Below are 27,964 nucleotides of genomic sequence, written 5' to 3'. Positions count from 1 at the left end.
CGATTTGCAAAAATATAAAATAATGCCACTCTTTGCACTAAATTGTCTTTGTTTTGAAAATCATGGTTATTTTTTCATAAAATATGTTATTTGTTTTGCCATATAATGCACTCATTATTTTTACTTTTAAGTGAATTACAAATATTTTTATAATTTTTAAAATTTTTAACAAAATAAATACCAAGAAACATAAGCTATACAAACACAGGTTCTTTGGGGAGCGTCAATAATTTTAAAGAGTGTAAAAAAAAGGGTCCTAAGACCAGAAAGTTTGAGAAACACTGCTTTAGAATTTTTCTACATGAAAGAAAGAACTTTTATTTATGAACAGTATTATACATTGAGCCAATCAGCAAGATTTGTTTATGGCACCGTGATTCCTCGTCCTACTCCTGTTACCTGGTGCCCCAATTTTCATACATGTAAAGGAAAGTGCTGTCAGTTTACTCTGGCTGACCTCTCTCTAAATCACAATAGCCAAAACTCAAAAGGAACAAAAACCCCAAACATTTGTGGGAACCCAAAGAATGCAAGAGTTCCATCACACTAAACACCCATCCTGTTTAATAGAAAGAATCATATAAATAGTAAGAATGCCTTTATTTGTTTTCTCCAAATTGCCTGTATTGTGCCATTAACTGCTATTGGTGTAGTGCCTATTGTTAATATTAATGAATATAAATATACCACATGATTTTCCCTAGCAGTCAGACCAGAAGGAGTTCTTGTAGTATTATTAGTACTGAGTATCAGAAAAAGTCAAAGCCACGTGGTGCTTCCGTGGTCATCGTCCCCTGGAGGACTGGTTCATAGTGGACCAATATTGAGACCTGGTGGAGAGCTTTGGAATTGGTAAATAGTGTTGACCACACAACCTTGAGGAATATATTCTTTGTCAGCTTTTCAACCTAAACACTTACTTGAGAATGGGAATTAGTGGTAGAAATTGGATTCAGATCCTGGCCATAAAATCCTTGATATAAACTAAGGGGGATACAGATTCATGGGCAAAAGAGTAGCAATCTGATAATCTTTGTTTCCATAAACTGGTGCAGAGTTTTCTTTTATAAATATCCAATTACTTTGAGAATATCTTAGAAAGTTGGTTGAGAAATCTTTGATGTCAGATAGTTTTTTTTATCTATCTGACTATCTGACAGACAGACAGACAGACACAGAATCCGAAGCAGGTTCCAGACTGAGCTGTCAGCACGGGAGCCCAACACTGGGCTCAAACTCATGAACTGCGAGATCATGACCTGAGCTGAAGTCAGAAGCTTAACTGAGCCACCCAGGCTCCCCTGATGTCAGATAGTTCCAGTGGTGCATTGCTTCCATGATGATTCTTATGAAAGCGACTAATTTTCTTTCCTAAAGATAACTCCCCTGATGAGACTTAGTGATAAGTGGTCATTTTTAGGCGAAGGAGTTTTGAAAAATACCCATGTCACAACTTTTGGCTCTACTTTTAATCATTGCCTTATTGAAGAATGTCTCATAATGTGAACAGCATGGGCAAACTCGACATTTGAGGAAATAAATGCATCCATTCATTGCACAATCATGGAGCACCTCCTCAATGCCATGTACTGTCTTAAAAGAACAGACTGCCAATTAGAAGTTTTGAAAGTTAACATATAATTTGAACAGAGTTGATATAACTATCCACAGTTTAAGCAGAAGGTAGAGTTTGCTCTTTCTGAACTATGAAATGTATTTCTCTTTATTCTTCGAACAGGGAAAGAAGTTTATCTTTATTTATACATATTCAATGTTGAAAAATTCAGTACATAAATATAACTTCAGTTGACATGTTGATCTATTGTCAGCCCTCATTATTCATACACTGCATATTTGCAAATTTGCTTACCTGCTAATATTTACTTGTAGCACCAGAGTCAACACTTGGGTATTTTTGTCATTAGTCATGGACATGCACAGAGCAGCAGAAATTTTGAATTGCCCAAATGTGCATGTTCCTAGCTGAGGTCAAACAAGGTAACTCTCTGCCTTCTTGTTTCAACTCTCTTACTGTAGCAAGTATCCTTTTTGTGGTTTACTTAGTGCCACATTTTTTGCAGTTTTGTGTTTTGTTTTTTTTTTTTTTATTGGTGATTTTACTGTTTGAAATGATCCCCAAGTGTAGTGTTGAAGTGCTGTCTGATATTCTTAAGCACAAGAAAGCCATGATGTGCCTCATGGATAAAATATATTCATTAAGCTTTGTTCAGGCATGAATTATAATGCTTTTCACTGAGAGCTCCATGTTAGTGAATCAACAATATATTTAAATAAGTTATCTTTAAATAGAAACACATTGAAAGTAGAGTTACGTATTGTTTGCTTGATGAAAATGTTGTGACCAGGGGCTTTCAGGAATTGAACCCTATATTTCCCCTAGGAGCAATGGTTCAGCATTTGCTAGTTCAGTGTTCATTTGTTCTTTATAAAATGAAACTACCATGAATAATTAGAATAGACTGTATGTCTTTTAAGGGATTTTTATATCCATATGTACACATGATTTTTAAAAACTAAAATAAAGTAGAGCAAACTATCAATGACATTTTGCTATTTCCTAAACATTAGAGTTCAGCATCTTTTCATGGCAGTACAAATGTATGAAGAAAATTTTAATGTGGCTGTGCCGTAATTGAAATATTTAATCTTTATTGTTCCACTTGGTACATATAAATTTAAATTCCTACAAGTGGAGATGCCAAGTCAAAGGATATATGCATTTTTGGGAATTTCGATCCACATCATCAAACTATCCTCCTAAAAGGCTGCAATAATTCATAATTCCAATACTAATGTTTAAGAATGTTTGTTTCTCCATAACTTTGAAGAACTGGGGATTATCTTTCTTTTAAATCTTTGCCAGTCATAAAGAAATTAATGGGGGCCACCTTAGAATTCTGCCTTGCCATGGGACCCAACCTCAGCGTGTATGAGTTAGTTGGTCTACAGCGGAACTACAGGATTTGCATTCCTTACGGATCTGAGATCTTCTTTTACTCTGTAAGGGTAGAAAGAACATCAGGTTAGGAGTTGAAAGATATGAGTTAAAGCCTTAGCTGTGCCACTCACTATATATATGACTTCGGGCATGTCATTTAACTTCAGTCCTAGTATCTAAATAGCACAAGAAGGTTTTAAAGATTGAGCAAATAAATGAGGAATGGGCTATATAAGTTTAAATTGGCATTGTTATCACCGTTATACCACCATATACGTGGACTTCAAACACATAGGTGCATAACTAACTTTTCTTGGGGTACTCCATCCCTGCTGAATGGATGTGAGGTGCCATTTGTTTGTAGCCTGTCAATCTCAGAATGCAGACCAGCATTAGTCTCTTTACTCTTTCTTAAAGTGGCTAAAGATTAGGATGTGCTCAGGTTTGAAGGCAGAGGCTTGCCATCTGTATTTGATAGTTAGCATGTATGGCCAGCTACTCTTTCACTAGGATTTCACCATCCTTAATAGTCCAGTTGATTGATGTACAGAATAGTAGTAGGAAGCTAGAGAACCCAGCCATTCTGTAAAAAATATGCTCTGTTGTTGAAAAGAATTTTTTTGTCTAATCCCAACTCACATATCTGTGATTTACATTTACAATTTAAAAAGAATAAAAAGCATTAATCGGCTGGCATACATAATGGAAAGCACACCTCTTGTTCTTTAGAAATTTTGTAAGAAATAACAACTACAAATGCTTGGAAAATCGTTTATACGTAAGCATACTATTTAGCAAAGATTGTGACATTAAGAGACATATTTTAATGACAGCTCATAACTTCAATAAGTTTTCTTATAGAATGATACCATGTTTGTGTGATATCACATTTTTTTCATATAGCACAGGTGTGGGAAGAAAGATTCAGGAGGATGAAATAAAATGTGTGAAACTCTGGACCCTGTGCCTGACACACGTTAGATCAACAAATGGAGCTATTCAAAACAACAAATGCTTTTGCCTCATTTTTAACGTGCCAGGGTTAATGCTGAGTTTGAAGCCAGGTATAACTTTTTGGACAGATAAGCTTTCTCCTTTTCTTGAAATGATACATATTAGCTGATGCTTCATCTCCGAGCAAGAACATTAGAAGAAACTCAGGATAGGAGGGGAGGGCATAGAGCAAGTGTAAATTCAGAGTGAAGGAGAGAACTAGAAAAAAATCCTTATCCACAGAGCTTGATAGTGGGGATCTGCTACTGAACTAGCTGGAGAAATGCTTTAGCATTTTAATGTGACTTGCAGGCAGGGTGGGGCTTTTGATCAGGAGCTGACATTAATGATCAGGGTCAGCTGTGGTTAAAGCTTGTTTTTTCCATCATAAGAAGATCATCAGGGAAAAAAGTCAGTATATTTCAATACTGTAAACTGTTTTGGGCTGTTTCGGCCATTTGGCAGATCTATAAACAGAGTCGGGTTTCACTGAAAGAATGAGAACTGAGAAATATATGTTCCTTCGTTCCAGCTGAGGTGGCTGCTGTTCCAAAGGAGAGCTAGTTTCTGTGTTAATTTTAAGAATTGGATCTTGTTATTTTTTTCCCTAAAAATATCACAAATACCATAAATAAATATCCTAAAAAATATGAAATTTTGGCACTTACTTTCTCTTGGTGTAAGCTAAATATTATGATTACATAGAAAATGTAGAAGAGCAATTGCATTACTGGTTGTTGGTACCATCGGTATGAAAGAAAGTGGAAGGACGCAAGGCGATTTCCAAGGTCACTCTCAGTTTCAAAGTTCTGTCATTTTTACCAGCTCTCTTTAATACCTAAGTGTGATATTCTTTATTTAAATTTTTAATGAAGTAGAGTATCTGTCAGAGTCCTGGTAGGGAGCAGTGACATGCTGTAGGAGGTTTAAGTGAGAAGAGTTTCATAAAGGGACTCTTTAAAGAGGTACTGGCAGGGATAAGGGAACCAAGATGAGGCACCCAGAGCCTATCAAGAGCTGGATGTTATTATTATCCCAAGGCCACAAGGGGTAAGGCAGGGAAATGGTATTAGAATTGGGGCCACGGTAAAGGGTACCTGAGGGGTACCGCTGTCAGATCTGTGGTGTGGCAGGGATGGAAAATAAAGACAAATTCCTAACCTTTCTCTTCCATCATCTGACATGAAGGATGCTGGGGAGGATATTACAGGCCAGTCTAAGAAGTGGCATATATCATTTTCGTCCACATTCCATTGGCTAGTATCTGGACATATCTAATTGCAGAGAAGGCTGGGGAATAAAGTTTTCCTGTGTGCCTAGAAAGATGAGTAAAACACAGGTACTTGTGAGTACCAGAAGCTTCTGCTATAAAAGGATCAACAATGACTCCCCACTTTCTGACCAGAACACCTGCTGGATTGTGGTTGGTTAGGAAGCTATATTGGACTTTCTTCTCATCTGTTGGTTACTTTGTCCATAATAACTCTGCGCTTTTTTCTGTCATTACTACTTGCTCTTCATAGGCTCTATTTTGGTTATATTCAATATACACATCTTCTAGATTTTTCCCATTTCCCTCTGTTGGAATAGCACTATTCCTTTACCCTGCTTTATTTTCTTCACAGTACTTTTCACTATATTAAAATACATCATTTACTTACGTGTTTATTGTTTTAACTAGTATTTTAAGCTTTATGGGGTGGTGACTTTGTCATATTCCTCACTATATCCCCAGTTCCTTGGAACAGTGAATGACCCTTAGTAGGGACCCAAAAATTATTGTGCAGAGGAAGGATCACAGGATTCCATGAGTCACTGTAGCCATTGGGCCATAATTCTCCTTTCTAGTCTTATTTATGCCTGATGGGTATTCTATTTGTATCACTTTTGTTTCTCTCCTTACAACTTTCCCTTTGTTCTCTTTAGATTGATTTATATTTTGCCTTATGGGTATACTGGCTAGTCTGATAAGAGAGTTTTCATTGAATAAACCAGAAACCATCCTAAAGTCTTACCAGTCCATGTTCTATTTCTAAATTCCTGTGTATGTTCTCGGGTTTCTGTCTAATTGGTTACTCTTTATTTGTTGCTGATGCCTTCCAATTTCCTTTGCTATTGTTCCCACTCAATTCCTGTTAATAATCTCTTACCTCGTCTCAGGACTCACCTTCTTTTCCCGCCAGACTTTTCCCTTGTGTTCTTGTAACAGTTTTGGACGCTTTGTCTCTATCACCCAACCTTCCCTCTCTTTGCTACACAACCTTGTGTAAATACTCAAAAATACTCTGTAAGGATCAAGTGTTTGCTTTGTTCCCTGGGTGTTCTACTTCTGTCTTAACTCCTTTCTTCCAGCTTTCCATTGTTGTGTACCAAACCACCCAAATTTAGGGTGTCAAATAACAACAATTTTATTATGTTCATGGATTTTGTGTGTTAGGAATTCAAAGAGGGCCAGTGTGGATGATTTATCTTTGCTCCAGAATTCTGGGTCCTCATCCGGGAATGCTCAAAAGACAGGAGTGAGTTGAGTGGCTGAGCTTTGGGATGCGATGGAACTGGTCTTCATTCACGTGTCTGGTGGCTAGGCTGAGTGATACGCAGGCTTGGACTGTTACCAGAGTGCCTGCACATGGCCTCTTCATATGGCTCGGACTTCTCAGTGTGTCAGCTGGATCTGAGAGGGAACATGTGGGGAGAGAGTGTTCCATGGGCCTGAGGCAGAAGCTGCAAGGCTTCTCCCTGGCTAGGCTTAGAAATCATGCAATGACATCTTTACCACGTTATTTTAATTACTAGTCAGAAAAGCTGGCCTGGATTCAAGGGGAGGGCAGTTAAACTCTACCTCTTGATAGGAAGTGTCAAGGTCATACTGACAAAATCAGTGTGGGATGGAAGATTGTGTTGTAGGCCATCTTTGGAAAATAAAATCTGCCACATTGACCTATGTCTGACTCATGGGTTTTCCTTTGTTTAACTCAGTGAGATTGAAATGACCCAAGACCTTGTTACTCAAAGTATTATACAGGGGCCAGAAGCCTCAACATCACCTGGGACTTTATTAGAAATATAGACTCTGAGAGTACTGAATCAGAATCTGCCTTGACAAGATCTCCAGGTGATTCATTTACATTTTAAAGTTTAAGAAACACTTCCCTAGGAGGCATTGACCATGATGTGGGTTTGCCAGTATTCACCCAATGGCAGAAAAATAGCAAGTGCTGAAGGAATAGTTGAACGGATCTGGACTGAACTCCTATTTACAAGCAGAATTTCTATACTTTACATTATACCTGTTGTTACTAATTTTCACATTATTAATGTTAATTGTAACCTTGCTTATCTTTTCAGAAACAGTACATCTTCAATATGTGTCCTCAAAACAGAGTATATACAATCCTAGCTTTAATAATTAATCTCCTTGACTCGAGGTTTGGAATGATTATGTATTTTGGTATAAATTATAATGCTGTTTTGAATAACTTCTAAGATCAAAAAGTTAGTTTCTTTTGGATTTTGCATTCCCTTTGAACTATTTTTTAATTGTTGAATTTACAAAGCTTTTTCTCTTCTGTGACGATATTAGTAGATATTTATTTTCTACTAAATGAAAGAATATACTTTTTACTTGTTTCTTTTAACTGTTAATTTAAGACACCCTGACTTATGCTGCAAATTTCTTAAAAACCTGAGAAGTGTATACATAATTTATTGTATCTTTAGTAGATGACTATTATGTATTTTAATTATAACAGTGTTCATTTCATGGATTCCATTTACTCATGTTTCCTTTAAATAGTCATCTTCTTAAAATTTGTTTTAGCATAAGGGAATAAATATCCAGAAATTCATTTTGATTGGCACATTTTTTAAAGCAGTTTTTCTCAAACTATAATTTCCAGACTACTACTATTTGCAGGATCTGAAGTGCTTGTTAAAATTGCAGATTTCTGATCTCCATCCCAGTCCTTTTGAATCAGACTCTCTGGGTTGGAACATGGAAAGTCTCTGAGGTTGGGACCTAATTTCTTTGGCACACTGAAGTTTGCGACCTACTTTACATTAGTCTTATAATCATATTTTAAGTTATTTATCATGGGAATAAGTGGGTCTTGGGATGTTAGCAGGGAAGAGCCTTTCAAATTCCCATCTCTAGCATTGGAAGATCATTTAATTGGAGATCATTTTAAAGATTATCTAGGAAGACTCATCATTTTTCAGATTATGAAACTGAGCTCCAGAGAGCTTAAATGGCTTTTCAAAAGTCATACTAGTTAGTAGCAAAGCTATGGCCAGAACCCAAATCTTGTCAGCCACACTAGGTTCCTTATTTACTCTAAGTAAGACAAGGTAGGTTCATCTTATCTTTAAGCCTAGTGGTTAGGTATATTGGTGGGTTAATGGCAAGGTCATAAAGGAAATCCTGAGCATTTGGTCAGAGAGGTCAGTTTTCTGAACTGCCCATGTTAATAAAATGAATGTTTGCAGTCTTTGATTTTATCAGGGCTTTTTAGTCACCTATTTTTTTTTTTTTATTCTTTTTTAGCATTTTTCTTGTATGTCCTTGGAGACTTCATCATGACCTGGGAAAATTACTAGATAAAATGCCTTAACATGAAAAATCAACACGAAAAACTAAATCAGATACACTAGGGGGTAATTTATTCTCTTTATGAAGAGGAATGAAGCTTTTCTTTAAGCGAATACAGTATTTTATATGCCAGAGAGTCCATAAATGTCAAACACTTATGAAAACCATTTTACTAGAGATTTTTAAGACTTTCTGAAAGTGAGGATCAGGGAAACTTTCCTCCCACCCATCTTGAAATCCAATATCCTTCACAGCCTTCTCCCTCTTCCCTTTTGTACCCAATCCTTTCCCTCTGTAATTGTGTTAGCATAGTAGCTACGGGTGAGTCATCATACACCCACTTTCTTTTTACATTGTTCAATCCCTACGTTGACTTTTAAATTCCAAAAGGTACTTAAGAGTGTTGCGTGATGTTAGTTTTTCAGTTTCCTTCCACAAAAGAAAAAATCAACTATGTTTTTTTAACATTTTGGGATATTTTACTTTTATCAATATGTAGCACCAAACTTATTATGACCGTTGTACGTCTGTAGCAGCATATTTGTGAAATATTGGATGCTAACCACTGCTGACTAGTTCCATAATATACAGTGTTAATGAAATAAAAATGAGCCAGTTTCTCAGAAGAAGTAAAACTGTTCCTGTTACTAAAATCTGAGAGATTTTTTTTTTTCTAGATTCTCACATAGCATAGCAAACAATATATGGTACTGAAAGAGGTCCTCACCAACAAACATGCTATTATTACAATAATGAACTTCTTAAGGCATTTCTGCATAATCTACTTCATAACAGGTTGATGTTTTAACACTTTGCATAGTTTAATGAAAACAGTTTTATTAGGGGCCCAAATAACTGTACCCTGGCTTAACTGAAGCAGGAGCTGGTAGTAGAGATTAGAGCAAATAAGAGGAACTAGACTGAGTACAGAAAATCCTTTAGTCTTCAGGAAATCTTCCTAGAATTTTATTTCTTGCAACCTAGATTTTGATAAGAATCGGGCAACAGGGGCGCCTGGGTGGCTCAGTCGGTTAAGCGTCCGACTTCAGCTCAGGTCACAATCTCACGGTCCCCGAGTTCGAGCCCCGCGTCGGGCTCTGGGCTGATGGCTCAGAGCCTGGAGCTTGCTTCCGATTCTGTGTCTCCCTCTCTCTCTGACCCTCTCCCGTTCATGCTGTGTCTCTCTCTGTCTCAAAAATAAATAAACGTTAAAAAAAAAATTAAAAAAAAAATCAGGCAACAGAGGGTTGGAGGTTATGTTTCTTAGGTGAAGAACTGAAATGATTATATCTAGTGTTGTTGGTTAAGGTTAGATCCATTTGCTTTAGCAGTTAATTGAATCAGTGTTAATTAATTTGGTCAAGGTGGTGTGATTTTTTTTCTTTTTAATTTAGGGCTCCAGTGATTATACTTGCCTGACTGGACAGCCTACTCCCTTCCTTCATAGAGGAGATTCTGCAAATACACATTTTATCTTAGCAATTTGTAGGGGATTATGTTAAATGTTGTTGGGATTCAGAAGTCATCCAGGAGGATCATTGTTGAATGAAATGCCAGCCAAACTCAAATATAAACATGGGATTTAATCAGATTTATAAATATTTTGATTCAGCTGACACCTTACTCAGCATCTCTTAATTTCCAGGCATTTGCACAGTTAACATAAATAATTATAATAAAAGATGGATAGTGATAAGTACTTTAGAAATACAGATAAAATGCTGGACTCCAAAAAGAGTAAAAATTAACTCTGGCTTTAGAATAGGTGAGGACTTCATGGAAATCAATGACATGGCTTGGGGGATATTTTAGCTACTTCTTAATTTTCGTAAACTCTCTCCAAATGCATCCCAAATAATTAAGTTTCTTTAATGTAAGAACGAAATGCTGTCTTTGGTTACCAAATACAGCTTTGAATCAGTTCTACTCACTGTTTTCTTGCTTTTCTCAGCTATTTTGTTTTCTTCAATGCCTTCTTTGTAGAAATTTGGGGGATCATTGAGACACTCCCTTGAAATTCAGGAAAGATTTGGAAATCATCTTCATGTAATGACATCTGTCCATTCCAATGAAAAAATGAAACCAGGCAATGTGTCTATGGGTGCACTAATAAAATATATATTGGAGGAACCAACAGAGTGAAGTGGGAGTCTCAAAATGTGTTTTCAAGGAAACTTAGTGAGTTAAGATGGAGTTGTTGTACCACTAATGTATAAGGATAGTCTTTTTTGAACATCATATTTCCACTTATTCTCTCTCACATACATACGCATGCAGCATTAATATAAAATTTTCTCAGTGCCTCTTCTAGACATTTAACTTAAGCTAAGTTTAAACTAGTCTAAAACTTAATAGACCTTAAAAAAGCAAAAAAATCAAAACACAATAGACATTTGAAACTAATTGCTTGTCTATGCTATGACCTAGTATAAGATGGCGGCAAATTTAGCACAGAATAATGGATTTTGGTTGACTTCAGCTTCAATAATATAGTATTTGGCACATGTTTCCTGGCATGCCCCAGAATCTATCAGGCCCTACTCTCCTTCCTTAATAGATTCAAGAACCATTGTAGTCAAGCAGTATTTAGGTGTCACAATTAAAAATTCCATAGCATAAGTTTTTTTAGATTATCTGACCCAGTTTTCAAGAAAATCTTAGTAATTCCTGTTGGAACTCTTTAAAATATCTTTTATACTGATTTTTATTTTAAATCAACTTAACACAATTTAGTCCTTTCTTTGTGACTGATGTTTGTTATTATTAACATATAGAGACTTGAGTTTTACATTTTTTATTGGGCTTTATAATTTACAAAGGGCATTCATAGACATTATCTCATCTGAAAGTCCCTGTACCCCACACCCCTTATTCTTGTTTGCCATTTATACTCTGATGAGAATTAGGAAACCATCTAACCTGGTTTATTAGAACTGGGTGTCAAATATGGCCGTGAGGACCCCTCCTAGTGAGTAAGGAGTGTGGCCTTTGTGATAGCTGTTTCCATGCTCAGAGGCTCTTTGGCTTAATTCTGGATTCTTGGCAGTGTCTGTTGAGTGATGTAGCTGGAAGAGTTGACCAGATGAGAGGGGAATTATGCAGCTGGATTTTTAGCATAGATCATTGTTTTAAAAATATCCCCTCCAAAATGCTGTCAAAGGGCCTGTGTGAAGACTTAATTAAAACAATAAAATGTGTTTAATATAATGTGCTTGATGCTGTACTAAACATAATAAATATTTTAAAAATTAATCTGTGTTAAAATTTGGAAAGTAGTTTGAGAACTACAATAAATATTTCCTGAATTGTTACGTGGGACTAGAGAATGGTAAATGTGGAGGACTATGTGTCATAAAGGGAAATTTACAAAATATTATCTTGATATCATACATCATTTAAGTAACATTAAAGATGGATTAGAAATGATTGCATCTGTTTAACAGAATCTTCCAGGACCATATGTCATCTTATGTGTGACATTTCTGAAAATTCCCACATTATAATTTAAAAGTTATAAATACCTGGCAGCAGGATACATAATCCCAGTATTTAGAATGCCATGGTCTGGACTTTATTTTATATATTGGGTTTTATTCCTTCAAGTCACTCTTTTGTATTCTATTGTGAAATAAAACTAGGGATCTGAGAGCAGGAGTGCATTATTTAATATTGGGGAGTGACAGTACATGGTCTTTGAGCTTCCAACAATGTTCATTGAATGCATGACTCCCTAAATGAATATATCAGTGGATAAAAGAGCCTTCAGTACTTAACTGTCAGTACTGATGATTTTTTGCTTGGGGTGATCTGGTCTAAACACATGAGTATTGGGACACCTGAGTGGCTCAGTCAGTCAAGTGTCCTGGTCTCAGGTTTTGGCTCAGGTCCTGATCTCAAGGTCATGAGGTAGAGCCCAGCATGGACTCCAGTGTGGAGCCTGCTTGGGATTCTCTCTCTCTCCCTCTGTACCTCCCCAGCTGGTGCACGCACGTGCACTCTCCATATCTCAAAACAAAGCAGAAAAATAAGAAAAAAAAGTGAAAAGCATGAGTACTTTTTGAATAGTCACCCTATATTTGGTGAGAAAAAGTGAGAGGAATCAATATAGTGTGGTTGAGAAGAGCAGCAGAAAAATCTACCCATAATGGCTCTGACTAGGATCTGAAATCTATGTGGTTTGACTGCTTGCTCTTCCATAACTCTTTGTAATACCTTTTCAGCCCCCACTACTCTAATTCAATATTTTTGTTTGTCTAGTTTCCTTCCCACAGTCTTCATTCTTTGTGCCTTCTTGACTGCAGTTACTTTTATTTTGATAACACTCTCACTTACTTAGATTCCCAGGACACAGTACTCTGTTTTTTCTCCCATCTCCTCTTGCCATTCCCTTTCAATGTCCTTCTAAGATGTTTTATTTTCACTTGCCCATTTCTTACATTAATTTCTTCTCCCACTCTCCCTCAAATATTAGGCACCTACTTTGACCCCGGCACTGTTCTGGGCCTAGGGAGGCAGCAGTGAATGGGACAAAGTCCATGCTTGGTCAAGCTCATGATCTGAAAGGGTGACAGTCATCTAGGCTATGCTTTGTGGGAAAAACAGGATCAGCAAGGAGCCCATTGTGGCTGGAGTGGAGCCAGGCAGAAGGAATAAGGACACTGGCCCAGGAGGTGGTGATGCCAAGAGCAGGGGAAGCCCAGCCGTCCTCGTAAGGGGAGTCTGTGAAAGCAGAGGAACTTATGTTTTAAAAGGCACCAAGTATTTATTTTCTCCTGTAATTACTCATTCCTTTTTTCCCCCCTCTCTCCCCTGTTCTCCTTCCATTGCCACTTCTGCCACCTGGGCTTTTACTTAGTCCATGTTGCTTGCTTTCTAGCCTTTCTTCCCTCTGGCAGGTAATGGTCAGATCAGTCTTCCCAGGCCACTTTCTTCTCATCTGCTGACCAACCCGGGGTTGTGGTTGGTCTCCATTCTGCATGTTAAAGCTCAGACTTGAGGGGACACAGTTCTCTACTGCATCATTTTCCAGAACTGCCCCACACAGACTCTAGTCTGAACGAGTGGGTTACTCACTGTCTTCAGGCATGTGTGGGGCCCTTGCACTTCAGAACCTTGCTCAAGCCTGAACTGTCTCACTTCTAGTGCCTTCTCTCAAACCACTGGCATGGCAGTCCTCGCACCTCTCCAAGACCACTACAAGTCTGGAAAGTTGTTAACCTTTTGCCTATACCATTCGTTCCTAGAGTCTTTCATTAAAAAGTGTGTTGAAAATATGCTTTGTACTAGCAGTCGTGCTGGTGCTTATGGAGACCAAGATGAAAGAAGAGAGTCTGCCTCAGGAGCTGAGAGTGCTGTGGGGAGACAGAGGATAATAAATTTAACATTTAGGTAAAACGACCTGGAATTTGTGTTAAGGGTCATGAGAGAAAAGAACACACCTCTCCGGGTCAGAATGCTGGGCTAAGATGGGCCCTGATTTGGATGGGGGGTACCTAATGTCGGAAGGGGTAAGGAAGTCAGAAAGTGTAACATTTAAGCTGAGACTGGAGAATGAAAAATAGCCAGCTAAGGGAAGTATGATGTGGTGGAAGAGGAGCCTTCTAAGTAGAACCAAAACCATTTCAAAGGTCTGAGGCTGTGAAGAGCTTGGGAATATTGCAGGAGAAATGAAACTGAACAAAGGCCACGAAGGCTGGAGCATAGTAAGTCTGGTGAGAATGGCTCTGCGTGGGGTTGATGGCAGGACCAGATGATGCAGGCCTTGAAGGCCACGATAAGGAGTGTGGTTTTAAGTGCAATGGGAAGCAATTGAGGTGTTTTAAGCAAAGGCATGACATGATCTTATTTGAAGTTGAGATTGCCATCTGTTCATTAAAATCCATTTGTTTTTCTCCCTGGGCACACAACCAGATTCCATTCCTGGGTTCTCTCTGCAGTGGGCTTTAGGCCATGTGACTCTATCCTATACTTAGAAGTAAGTAGCAGTGGTGAATAGCTACGTGGTAAATAGGGGTGAATAGCCCCACGACTAGGGCTAGTTCATAAAAACCTCCCATGTGGGCTCTTCAAGGTGTTTCCCTTCTGACTGGGAAAACTTGGGAGCCCACGTGGAAAGGCTAGAACCACTGTCAGCCTGGACACCTGCAAGGCTATATGCAACAGAGTCCCCTCGCAGCTGCCCTAGAACTGCCCTGAGCTTTTGTGTGAGCAAGAGTGAAGCACCTCGTGTGTTGAGCCATTACACATTCTGTCCATTTGCTACCACATTCTGGTTTGTCTAAAATAATATGATAGTGTGAAAGAGAAATTTTGGCTGGGGTGCTCTATGAGAATGTGAGACAGTGTGAACAACAGCAATGGCCTAAGTGAAGTCCCCATGGGGAATAGAGAGATTTCACTTGAAATAGATTTTAGATGATTTTGGGTATAGAATTAGCAGCTCCTACTGACAATTTGCTGTGTATAGTCAGCTTGTGAGGGGAAAAAACACCTCACTTGATTTGACTTTCAAGTGTGATATTACTTATTTTTTGGACTTACCATAACCTACCTCACTGAATACCTTTAGGCATATATTTTATTTATTTGACCAGCTTGGCCTAAACTAGGGAGCAAACATACCATGTCTTTGAGAAGGTTTTATTTATTATGGTGTCTAGTATAGTGCTTTAGATAAACTTCTTTTTTCATTAAACTTTGCTTAAGTTAATGAATGAAAGAGTAGGCTCTCTGAATTTTTGTCCATGGAGTTGTGTGACCCAGCATTGCCTTGTCATTGATGTCACCTCAACCTGACTTAAATTTTCATTGCCTTCTAAGGGAGAAGTTTAGCTGTATCAAATTTTTTGTGTTACCTGTATTTGCCCAGTGAGAAGGGAAACAGCATAAGGAAGGCCGCATGGGAGGTTTTTATGCGCCAGCCCTGTTCTTGGTATTCACCACTACCACTGACTTTCCTGGGTAGGATACAGTAACATGGTTCACAGCCAACTGCAAAAAGAGAGCCAGGAAATGGGATCTGGCTTAGTGGGGGAAAGTAATATCACGGGGCCTGGGATTTGAATGTTTGCAGTAGGAGGTATGTAGAAATGTTTTTTAAAGGCATGTGAGCTAATCCTCACTGCCTCCCCATCACTTTCAAGTGTCCCTACCAGCTATTGCCCATTGCGCAGAGTTGCTTCAGTGACCACTGTTTCCATCCACAGTCAGGCACTCATCTGGGAGAATCATTATGATTTATGGAAAGTCTCAAGATAGGAGGCAGTTTCCGTAATCCAAATGAGCAATGATGAGGTCTGTAACTAAGAAAGTGGTGGTAGAAATAGAAGGATGGGATAAGAAACTCAGAAACTTTATAGAACCTGGTGACTAGATGGATTTGGGGCAAAGAAAAGACTAGAACAAGGATGAATACTGAAGCCTCATGCTGATAAACCTCAATTTGTAAACTTAAATATATATCAAAAGACCAGTGTTTTCAAGATAAAGCCAGTTAATGCTGCCTACCACCAAAGGGTGGCATTAGCATTGAGACTGGACATTTAAGCCCAGGACGTGGTACTGCTGGTTAATGCGTTATATATTTACTGTGTTTGTGCTTAGTTGGGATGTGTTTTGTGAACATTACTAAACCATACATGCCTGCTAAGGACAAAAACAGTGATGGTGAAATTACTGGTAAAAAGAGATACAAGAATAGGACACCAATGCTAAATAGATTAAAACGACAATTGAAAATCATGAGAAAATATTGGAAATTATATTCGACAGTAGGTAAAGATCTAATCAGGCCTCTTGTGAAAAACCCTGTATTTCACAGTACAGGAGTCGGGGAAGAGTAATTGACCAGATGAGAAAACAACTCCAAATATGGGAGTTGTGTTTGGAAGACCAGCATTACTATTGAAGGCCCATTAGCTCAGTGTTCTTTTTTAATGAAGGCTAGAAGTTTGTTCAAGAAGCTAAAGACTAAGCATGGTGAAGGAAGTGTGGTGATGTTTTCTTGTGAGACGTGGTCACATAGGTTCAAGGGCTGTTTGTGCATACCAGGAGGTGGTTGTTGATGTGTATGTGGGGACACCTTAGCTTCTAATATTTCCCTGTGAGGCTTACACAGGGGAAGGAGGGGACAGAGTGAACCAGGTAGACGAAGTCAGAACGGAAACTGGGGAACAGAGTTGAATGCAATAGAAAAGCTACAGTCAGAGGCACGTTTGCTGAAAACAAATGCTATTTGTAGCGTGTACCTACCTTTCATTTCTGTGTTGCTCAACAGAGAGTGGCGGAGCCATTAGATCAACAGCTGGAGGGGATGAGAATCCGTAAGGCCCCGCCTATGTTCTATGAGAGCCAATGATCCCATATTTGAAAATACAGAATAAGCTGCGAGCCTCAGATGAAAAATATGACTTACTTCTAGATCCAATGTATATTTCCAAAATAATTATAATTCCCACACCGACACATTATTTCTTCAACTTGGTTTTCAAATAAGTGTACTGAAATTTAAATTAATACTACCTATGAACGTATGACCTTTAAAGTAGAAATGTAAGCGGTAACTATTTGACTATAATGTGGACTTGACACCTAATGAACCAGTTTCAGACAAAACCATCATTTCTATTCAGCTAGAGTACTGAATATAGTCCTGGTATTTTCTAAGTAAAAGGTGAAACAGTCAGAAAAAGACTAGATATTAGAGAGGTAGAAGGCAATGAATACAAGGATAACCTTTTTAGTATGGAAGGATGAAACTTGAGGAGGAAAAAACATGAGTAAAATCATCAAGTTAGATTAAGATAGGACAAATAGGAGTTCTTCTAATTAATAAATATTGGAAATGCAAGGTTTTTACTGAATCTTAAAGAGGCTATTTAAAGTGAGAAATACATTTATTTACTGAGTGCACTATAGAACTCATTCTTCTCATACCATAATGGTTTAGAAGGAAAATGTAAATGAGTTACAAAAAATGATAAGCATGCACGTACAGCAGATTATTATGGGATATTAAGAGACATTTCTTGAGTTTATTTCCCCTGTAAGATTTCTTTTAGAGATAAAATACCTGTAGAATATATAAATGCACTTCCTCTGCAGTCTGATGAAATTTGTATGTTGTGTAATTTTCTTTTCTTACCCTAAAGTTCTTATTATACCTTATGTGAATTATTTTATTCTTGTCGTATATGAATTTCTGCCTGCTATGAATTACTTAACCATTTTAAATTTTTAGCCAAAAGTAGAAAGAAAAAGCATTCATTTTCACAAATTCTTGCCATTTAAAAAGGTACTTGTGAGCTAAAGGTGGCAGATACTTCTTTTCAAAATTAACACATTTTATGCTTTCTCTAGGCTGGAATGATAAAAAGTGATAATGATGAGTATTTCATTGAGCCTTTGGAAAGAGGTAAGCAGATGGAAGAAGAAAAAGGAAGGATTCATGTTGTCTACAAGAGATCAGCAGTCGAACGGGCTCCTGTAAACATGTCGCATGACTGCTACTACGGAGGTAGGCGTCTTTGACGAGGCTTAATAATTATCTGTAATTTTAAGGTATGATGAAAACAACTCTCCCAATCCATTAAGGGAATGTGACTGTCATGTGCTCTTGCATAATGTGAAAGTAGCAAGAGAAGTTTGTAGATCATGAAATATGGCCCGCCTTTTTTAAAACATGTAGCAGAATGTATGTTATAGGTATTATTTTATTCTAGTGCAGTATTGTGTCCCTAACCAGTTATTTATGACTTCTTTTATAGTTTCACATTAAAATGATTTTTTCTGTAGCTTCTGTGAAAACTTGGAAATATTTTTGCCTTCTAGAAGTATCTCAATTGTGTGTTATTAATACTATTTCAAACTTTTAAAATGAAATATATTGACATGACAGAGAATAATAGGTATGTCATAGACACATTTGCAAATAAGAATGCTGGGGCGCCTGGGTGGCTCAGTCAGTTGAGCTTCTGACTTCGGCTCAGGTCATGATCTTGTGGTCCATGAGTTCGAGCCCTGCGTCGGGCTCTGTGCTGACAGCTCAGCCTAGAGCCTGCTTCAGATTCTGCATGTCCCTCTGTCTCTGCCCCTCCCCCTCTTGTGCTCTGTCTCTCTCTCAAAAATAAATAAACATTAAAAAGAATTTAAACAAACAAACAAAAAAGAAAATAAGAAAAAAGAAAATAAGAATTTGACCTTAAGGTCTATTTTGCAAAATCATATTTTTACAATATGGAAGAGAGAATGAGTTGAATGTTCTGTCAACTTTTGTTTCATAATAGGCTGGACCACTAAAGTCAATGAAATTATGGCATGGGAAGCTTTTCTAGTTTGTTTGCTTTTATGAAATCTGAAGGTAATTTGTTATTAAAGACATGTTTTTATAAGTTGAGTATACAAATTCCCTTTCTGGAAGAGAAAGGAAATTTGAGAATCTATGTTTTTTTTAACCAAATTTCAGAAAGGCTATATTTATTTTTGCCAGGCCAACTATCTGAATTAGAGATAATAGAAATTTCCCCTAGGGAAATGTCAGGGATATAAATAATCTTAATTTAATAATCTAGATTCTAGATTAATGATATCTTGCCTTTTGAGACTTATTACCTAGTTTGATTTTCAGATACCACCAGTTTCTGTTAACATGCCATACTAGTGGGATAGTAGAGTTTAAAATAAACGTAAAAATTGAGGCACCTGGGTGGTTCGGTTGGTTAAGTGTCTGACTGTTTATTTCAGCTCAGATTATGATCTCACAGTTAGTGAGTCCTGAGCCCTGTCTTGGGCTCCGTTCTTGGGATTCTGTCTCTCCTAATGTCTCTCTTTGGCCTTCCCCAGCTTGTGCTTGCTCTCTCTCTCTCAAAATAAATAAATAAACTTAAAAGTTTTTTTTTTTAAATTAACAAGACCTGAAGAATTATTGAGAAATATCTGATTTGAAGCAACAGCATTGAATTAATAGACGCAATACTATGAAATGTGTGCCTATCCTAGAAGGTCACTGTGATATAATCAGAAGAGACTACACTGCATTTAGACAGATGTTAATAGTACCTCTAAAATTTCAAGTTCTTCTATTATCTTAGATTAATATTTAACCTTTCTGAGCCTCAGTTTATCTGTGAATGAAGAATTAAAATATGTTGCACAATTATAGTAAGTATTAGAAATAGTATATGAAAATTGTTGAATGTAGCCCTCAACAATAACAGATGGTTAGTCAATGGTAGCTGTGGCTGTTGTTATTGGTATTAACTATTAATATTAATTATTTTGGGCAAAGATGTATGTGTTAGGAGTTTTAATTAAAAGTTAAACAGGCATTGCTTGCCTTCATGTTGTGAATACATTACTATTAGTTCTTATTTCTATTTTTCATGTTTGAAAAATGTCATTCTAAATCAGAAGACTGGTTGTATCAAAGGGTAGGTAGGAGAATACAGTACTTTTTCTAGAGTTTAATTGTTAATATCTAATATCTTTTGTGAGGCAATGGTTAAATATATTTTAAAAAAGCATGGCCTACATGTTCTAGAATTGTATTAGAGGGCTGGAAGCCAGGTAAGTCACTATGACTTTCCTCCTAGTTGCTCTTTCTGTCATACCTGTGGTTTCACCAAGAAATAGATGCTCCATTTAAGTATTCCTGGTACTTTTCAGTAGTATAATATTTACAGAGAAGGAGAGAAGATTTTTTTTATTGAAATAAGACAGTTATGAGAAATATGATGTTTAATACGTATTGTATTTCTAGATACTAGATTAGGAAAAATAATTTAGTAGTCAGGGCATGTAAGTTTCAAAGAATTAGATTAGATTTAGGCAATACGGGGAATTTTAGTTTAGAAAATCATTTAAAATATCAATTCTAGTAGCATCAGCATCAACTTACTCAGATTTTATAATGAGTTGTTTTTAAGAATGCAGACACTAAAAACCTTATTTTTCATTTTTCAGTTTTGAATAGAAGATTACTTTGTAGCTGAAATAGGCCACAAAATACATTTTGGTAAGGTTTTCAGCAATCATGGGTCAAAGGAAGAGGAGTTCCTTTGTTAATTCTCAATTGCCTTAAAACTTGACCCAAAATAGAACATAGAATGTTCCATGATAAGCCTTAGTATGAACTTAACTTTTATTTTATTTATGAAGTTCTGATTGAACTGAGTTGCTCATGATGTCAATTTACTTCCTTTTGAGAATTTTAAATTGTAACCATGTATTTTAGAAATGGAAATGTCTTCCTAAGGTAAAAAGAGATTCAGATTTAGAACTTTAAGTACTATACTATAACTTTAAAATTCTTCTTTTAACTTCATGGTCAAGGACTGAGAGCCAGGTTTTTTCATGGACTACATACTTTCCAAGTGGAATTAAGAATATATTCTTATACCTTATTCCATCATTCTAAAATGTAAAATTTAACAGATTCTGGGTTTAAAAAGCATATTGATTTATAAATGAAAACTATAGTATCATATAAAATAATGCTTTGTCTGGATCAATTCAGGTGGTTATTTTAGGAGACACATGAGGTCTTTCTTCAATAAGTTATAAGAAGGGGATTAAAATACATAAGATGTACTTAGAAATGCATTTGAGGGGCATGATCTTAAGTTTCTCTGACAATAGGTCATCAGGAGGAGTTTTTATCATAAACAAGGCACTTCTGACCCAACAGAGTTTCAGCATTAGGGCCCCTGTAAATGAATATTTTGCTGTGTTTTGTGGGTTATCCCCATAATTGCCTGGCCATACATCTTGCTTTGTCAGCTTGGCAACTCAGAGCTGTCATTTATTTGAGTTCTCTAATTTGGTGCGAGTATTATATATTAAAACCAGTTATAACCTGAACTAGGTGATAATAGTGAGATGGAGAGAAGGAGCCAAATTGGATTGAGACTGAAGTGAAACTGACAGATTTATATGATGCAGAATATATCAGGGATGGAGAGAGAGTAAAGAAGGATGACTCAGAATCCTAATCTGAAAGACTAGAGGATTCTCTTTTCAGAATTCAGATATTTAAAATGAGGAACAGAAATAGGCTTGATGGAGAATGACAAGTGTATATGTTTGGATATATTGAGTCTGAAGATCCATTGGAATAGTGAGTGAATAAAAAATGCACAGTATATTTTCATAATCATGTCTCAGAGTCAGTGAATGAATGCCCTTATATACATGTTGAGGTAGGGATGGGTAGAGGTTAGCTTGGAGTCAGGGGGCAAGAATTGGCTTGTGGATGCTTGGAATGTCTCTGCTTGCCTTCCACTCTCTCTTTCGCAACTTCATATCAATGAGAATCAGAAGGTGCACCTTGCACAGGATTAGAAGCCCATGAAAGATGTTTGCTACCAGCACTATAGGAAAGGAGGATATTTCATCCTTAAAACACAAAAACAAAGCTAAAAACAAAGCAAAAAATATCCTTCTGCATACTCAAGAACCCTAAGCTATTCCACTTGACTAAAAGTAAACATCTATTTTTATTCTTTATCCTCTTAGAACATTTATCTAGGTTTCCAATAAAAGTCACAGCTTTGAACCTGTTGAGATAATATATTATCTCAACCATTTCCATATATCACACAGATTTTCTTTCCTCAACTCTTTTTTTAAATTTTTTTTTTAATGTTTTCATTTATTTTTGAGACAGAGAGAGACAGAGCATGAGCAGGGGAGGTGCAGAGAGAGAGGGAGACACAAATCCAAAGCAGGCTCCAGGCTCTGAGCTGTCAGCACAGAGCCTGACGTGGGGCTCGAACTCACGGACCATGAGATCATGACCCGAGCTGAAGTCAGACGCTTAACCAACTGAGCCATCCAGGCACCCCATTTTCCTCAACTCTTAATAAGGAAATTGTATTGTTTTTGAAATCTGAAAAAAATGTGAAGAACTGTTTGAAAATACATTGAACTTGTAAAATCACAGATGCAGTACTCTGCTTTAGAATTACTGTTTTAAGACGTAAAACAGTTTTACATTTGGCAATATAAATGATCTCTTCCAGTGCAGAATTGGCAGGTGTTTATAACACATAGTACTGCCAGTTTCTGGCAAAGAAGTTCCATCCTTTTCATTAAACAACAAACATAAACTGTGCATGTTTATGACAAAAAACTTGTCTACTTCATCATTGGGGGAAGAGTTGAATTTACTTCTTTTTTTGATTTCTACTTTGGGAGGATGGAAATCACATCCATTTTTGGACATTTAGTTTGGACAAAATTATTTTATATTTTGCTGGGTTTGAAATTTCACTTGGGAGTGTCGTGGTTAATCAACCAATAAAGGGTCATAAAGTTCACCTCCACTGTTAAATCAATCATTTGAGTTTAAACTCAGATGAAAAACAAAACATACCCCTGATCATCTCTTAAGAATGTCTACATTGTTGTCAATAAGAAGTTTGCTTTAGGCAGTCTATTTCGGGGGGGGGGGGGCGGGAGGCAGGGGGCCTCTACTTGTATGACATCATTCAGCTTTTCATATTTTTTTAAATTTAATCCCTAGGCCCTTAGGCTTCTCCCATCAAATTACAAACTATTCACTCACCAGAAGCTTTGTGTTAAAGTAATTTCTGTAATTACTTCCTACCAGTGGGAAACAAGGAATAGTAAGCCTTTATCTCCTAGCTTCCTTTCAGGATTTTCATTTTCCTGCACGAACCCAAGCGCTTGTGTCGCTGGTGTGGTTGTCATGGTGCTGTGAAGGAGTGTCTTTGTCCCAGGTGGGAAACATGTACAAGTCAGAAATGATTTGGGAGTTGCTCCTGGTTGCCAGGGAATGAAACTATGAAGCAAGAACTTGAATAATGGGAAGACTATTTCTTATTTTGGTGACTCTAGGAACTTCCTAGGCAGAGTCCTTCCTTGAATCTATAGAAAAGTCAGTAGGTGCTGTAACCTATTGTATTTGGAAGTTCTCATGACCTGTGCCCCGATCAAAGAGAAACAGTGGTGGGCTTTGCAAGCAACCTAAATAAATAAGTAAGTAAGTAAGTAAGTAAGTAAGTAAAGTGAGAGAAATTAATTTTTAGCATGTTTTCGTATTAAATGAAACATGGAACATAATATTACTAAATCATTAAGATCTGTCAAATAGCAACCATTCTTTCAGGTATATATTAAATGATAAATTTTACTCATTTTTACCCGGCTGCATAGTTTAGTTTATAATATAATCTAGGGTCAGTAATTTGTCAAAGCTCCTACCAGTGGATTCATATGGAAATACTAATCATATTTATGTAATTCCTTTTTAGGTTGGTTTTGCATATTTCACAATCCATGTGTTTATAATAATTATTGGCAAAAAGAAGGCAGTTAAAGGTTCAATTATTACTTGAAATAATCCTGGAAGCAGAGTGATAGTTAAAGACCTTTCAGATGTGAAAGATAAAGGATACTACTTTATTTCCTTATATTAAAATCTCTTACGGCGGGTATTCTATCTCTTCATGAATAGGTACCATGAAAGGAGTTTGTTTACCCAGACCAGGTTTAAAGTGTTACAAATATAACTCTGTATGTTTTTTCTAATGGAGTTAAGCATGGAAAGATAAAACTGTATCGAAAATTCAGAGCTGCTGGATTTTACTTAGTTATTGATGTGACATTAAGGGAGAAAGAGAATTGGAAGAATTTAGCTACATCTGAGCAACTGAAACAAAATTGAAAGCAGTTAATTTATATTAGAATACAAAGATAATGCAGATAAGTTGGACCTTGATTCTTAAATTAGATGCTTGCCCACTCAGAATAATTATATCAATTATTGACTCATGAAAGAGCAATTATTGCCAAGAAAAAACTTTGTTAGTGTTTAAAATGTATTTGTTCTTTCTGAATGTAAAATATATCCTAATATCAAAATATATTTTCAGTGTTTGGTTTTAATCGCATGAACTGCTTTTACTTAGGAGGAATAGACTCTATTTTTAGTAAAATATCAAGTACATTTTGACTCTGCACAAGCCAAGTGTGCCTGCTTAAACACATTTTAAAGCCTGTACTTATTTTCTTTCCCTGTACAACTTACAAACTTTCATGTGAGTAAGTGGGAAGCTTTTGTGCAAGGAATTCAAATATTTCTGGAGGTTTAGTAATCTTTCATTTTATTATTTCTGTCTCTAATGCGATTATTATTTTTAAAGAAGATAATTTGCCATAAGGTAGCTTTTGTTCATGTCGCTCATGGTTTTCTTTTTCCTACTGGATCATCAGTTGTTAACTTTACATATGAATTTTATTTATGAGGATCAGTGCTGTTCACTTTGGTATTTTGTAAATAATTTTTGTGTGCATGTGGGTTCCTCACATCCCTGTGGAGGACTCGGGTGTGTTATTCTCAATCCTCTTTCTTTATGGGCTGTCTTTATCCTTCCCTCTGCAGGGTATCTTTCAGGGAGTTGAAGTGGAAGTTAGTGATATATGTTGAAAAAAATGGAACTATGGGGTCAAATAAGTGTAGGACAGCAACAATATTTTCTATGTGAAAATCATTTGAGATGAGATTATGGGGACTGTGGATTCAAATGTGAGGGCTACAGTCAGGCCAAATTAAATGCTCCTTTAATGCACAATTCTGCAAGGGGAGCTGAGTGCTTGGTTTTGTTCTTTCTAGGTACCAGAAAGTTTATTCTGATTTTCAGCTGTGATACAGCTGGTCTAAATACCTACACTGAATAAGAGACTTCAAAACTGAGAACCAACTGAGGGCTGATGGGGGGGTGGGAGGGAGGGGGGGGGGGGGGATGGGTATTGAAGAAGGCATCTTTTGGGATGAGCCCTGGGTGGTGTATGGAAACCAATTTGAAAATAATTTATATATTTAAAAAAAAAAAATAGCAAAAAAAAATATCTATGCTGAAAAATTCTTAATGGAAGTTCTTGAACTTGGGATTTGGGTAAGATGGAAAGATTTAGTTTAGGAATGATTTGAGCCATTTCCCTAAGCGAGACTATAAAGTTTACTGGAGATAAGTAATTATATGTAGCATATTCCTTTATTACTTTCCAGTACCTTACTCTCTGGAAAAAAAAAAAAAAAATCTTTGACAAGTTTGAATGACGCATTAGTTCAAATTGGTTTTGTTTGTATATCTTTCACAATTATTATAACCACTTAAATGCCCCATTAACTTGTTCCTTGCTTTTGGGCTGAGATACTTGTTCATTATTTTAGAGCTCTGATGAATAACCCAAGTATCCTAAGCTTTTGTGTATATTCTTGTTCAAAGGGCCGTCTTTAATGGTGGGTGTCATTCAGCCAATGCCTGTGGAAGAGTTTGTTTCTCTTGAGTGTACTTTACAGATTGCTGTGTGTTAGGTGTTAAGAATAAGGTCTGTGTGGTGTCAACACTCTGCATTTTAACTTCACTTCTCTGTCTCAGCACTTTGGCAGGTTTTGTTGTCATGTTTTCATGTTTTATCAGATTCTACTCCATATGCTAAAGGGATAAAAGCAATGTCTAAGCCCCTTTTGGTGAGATGAGTGAGCAGGAAAAGTGGAGTTTCCTTATGTCCTGCACCATCGTCCTCATACTAACAAAATGCCACTGGACAGCCTTCTAGTAAATAAGAAATTAGGGCATTAGGGCGGATTTTTAATTTCTTAATTCCCAATTTTGGATGACACATTTAGATGGAGATGGTATGGGAATTTGATGCATATCAACATTGCCCTTCCTCATTCTGTGATCCTGGGCTTGGCTTTTGAGTCCAGTGGGAAGTCCTAGGGAAATCACTGCTAGGTATGGTGTAGGCACCACCCTATTTATGTTTAAAGGAGGTATAATTAAGCTCATCGGGCTAGATTTTTTTTTTTTTTTTTTTTTTTTGGTCTTCTTCAAGGTCCTTCTCTCATCTGTGACAACGCAACATATGAAAAGTCAGCAGCAGCATCTGTGTGGTTCTTATAGGGTTGTGATCACCTGAGTTCCTGTGGGCATCTTTTTGTCATTCACCAGTACCCTTTCTCTGAAATTTATGGAAGAAATGTTCTAACATCCTGTCATCTCAGACTTATACAAATTTTAGTGATATACATTGAGATTATTTTCATAGATATGAGATCTGAAGCGTGGATGTTGGTAAAAATAATTATTACAATAATCACTCAGACTTTTATTCTCAAAGAAAGCCCCAGCTTTTATGGATTTTTCATCTTTACTAGTTATCTGTCCCACTTTATGTTGCAACTCAGATCTCACCTCACAGCGAACTTAAGAGCATCACTTCTCTGCTTCTTCTTTTTGTGACTTTATGGCAACGTTGATAAAGCAACTCACATAATTAGAATCAAGTTCAAGTTTTGTATTCTGAATAGGAATTAAGTAAATGGGAAGCCAAGAATTTACTCTAAATACTAGGAATTATGAAAATTGACCTTCCTTTCATTGATAGAGTATTTAAATTGTAGCACATATTAATGCTGTGCAAAAATTCATGGAGAAAACCAAGAAGAAACAGGGGAACCAGCCCAGCTCTCTCTCCTACACTGTGGAATGCATCACAGTTTGATCCTGTGCAGGAGTTTTCTATGTTAGCTGTTCTGTGAGTTTCTTTGGCTGGCTGCATAGGCCCCACCGGGCTGATATTCCTTGTCTGCCTGGCTGCTGCCTACCCTGCTGGCTTTCAGTGCAGGTCTTTCTTCCATTTGACTAGAGGCTGCCCTCACGGGTACAGCAGACCACCCTGAGTTTGGCAAGGACCCTTACTTACGCAGCACACGTGGTCCTCGGCAGCTTCTCTTGTGCTTGGTTCAGCAGCCCTTTCTACAGCCTCCCACGAAACTCTGATCTTGCTGTTCCTGTAGCACAGGAACCAAGGGGAGTCATGGCTTCCTCTACTGCAACCAGACTGACGTGCTAGCAGCCCTTGAGGTGTTCTTCTTCCAGAGCCCCCAAGACAAAGCAGGAAACAAGGCTTGGGTGCTTGGAGATCCCCATAGATCGGTATGTTTTCATACCATGTCCTTTCTCTTCTGAAATGTGGCCTTAAAGGGAACTGGGCAAAAGTCAGAACCACTGTCTCCTCATTCTCCTTTGTCTCCCTCGTCCCAGAAGTACTGCAAGATCAAAAGGGCCAGACTTGCCTTTTTCCTTCCTCTGATTAAATGCTTTTTCCTCTCTATTCCAGTCTCATGACTAAGACTTATGATGGCCAGGCCTTTCCTCTCATAGGAGGAAAACACAAATAAAAACCAAACATGCAAATAAAAAACTGCTGTTTTCTGGCCTCCAGGCCTGGCGTTGATTTGTTATATGAGAACTAAGAGAATTAGAACTTCCTTTCCCTCCATACAGCCTTGCTTACCAGTCTCTTTTCTTTGGAAAAATCTTACTTCAACTCCAGAAGCTAAATATGGAGTTTCTTTATATTCTTGACTCATCTGTCAGACTTTCTGATGGCCTCCT

General features: G+C 37.2%; 1 protein-coding gene across 1 annotated transcript in view; it reads left to right on the top strand.

Annotated features, from left to right (window-relative positions):
- Positions 1 to 27,964, top strand: part of ADAMTS3 (ADAM metallopeptidase with thrombospondin type 1 motif 3) — a 258,079-nt gene that overhangs the window by 97,898 nt on the left and 132,217 nt on the right. Inside the window, exon 4 of the mRNA XM_049630608.1 lies at positions 17,898 to 18,054. Coding sequence (XP_049486565.1) covers positions 17,898 to 18,054 — 157 coding nt within the window. The remainder of the gene's footprint in view (positions 1 to 17,897; positions 18,055 to 27,964) is intronic.

Source organism: Panthera uncia, chromosome B1, assembly GCF_023721935.1.
Source record: "Panthera uncia isolate 11264 chromosome B1, Puncia_PCG_1.0, whole genome shotgun sequence".
In the NCBI taxonomy this organism is placed as follows: domain Eukaryota; kingdom Metazoa; phylum Chordata; class Mammalia; order Carnivora; family Felidae; genus Panthera; species Panthera uncia.
This window is presented reverse-complemented; position numbering and strand designations above follow the sequence as displayed.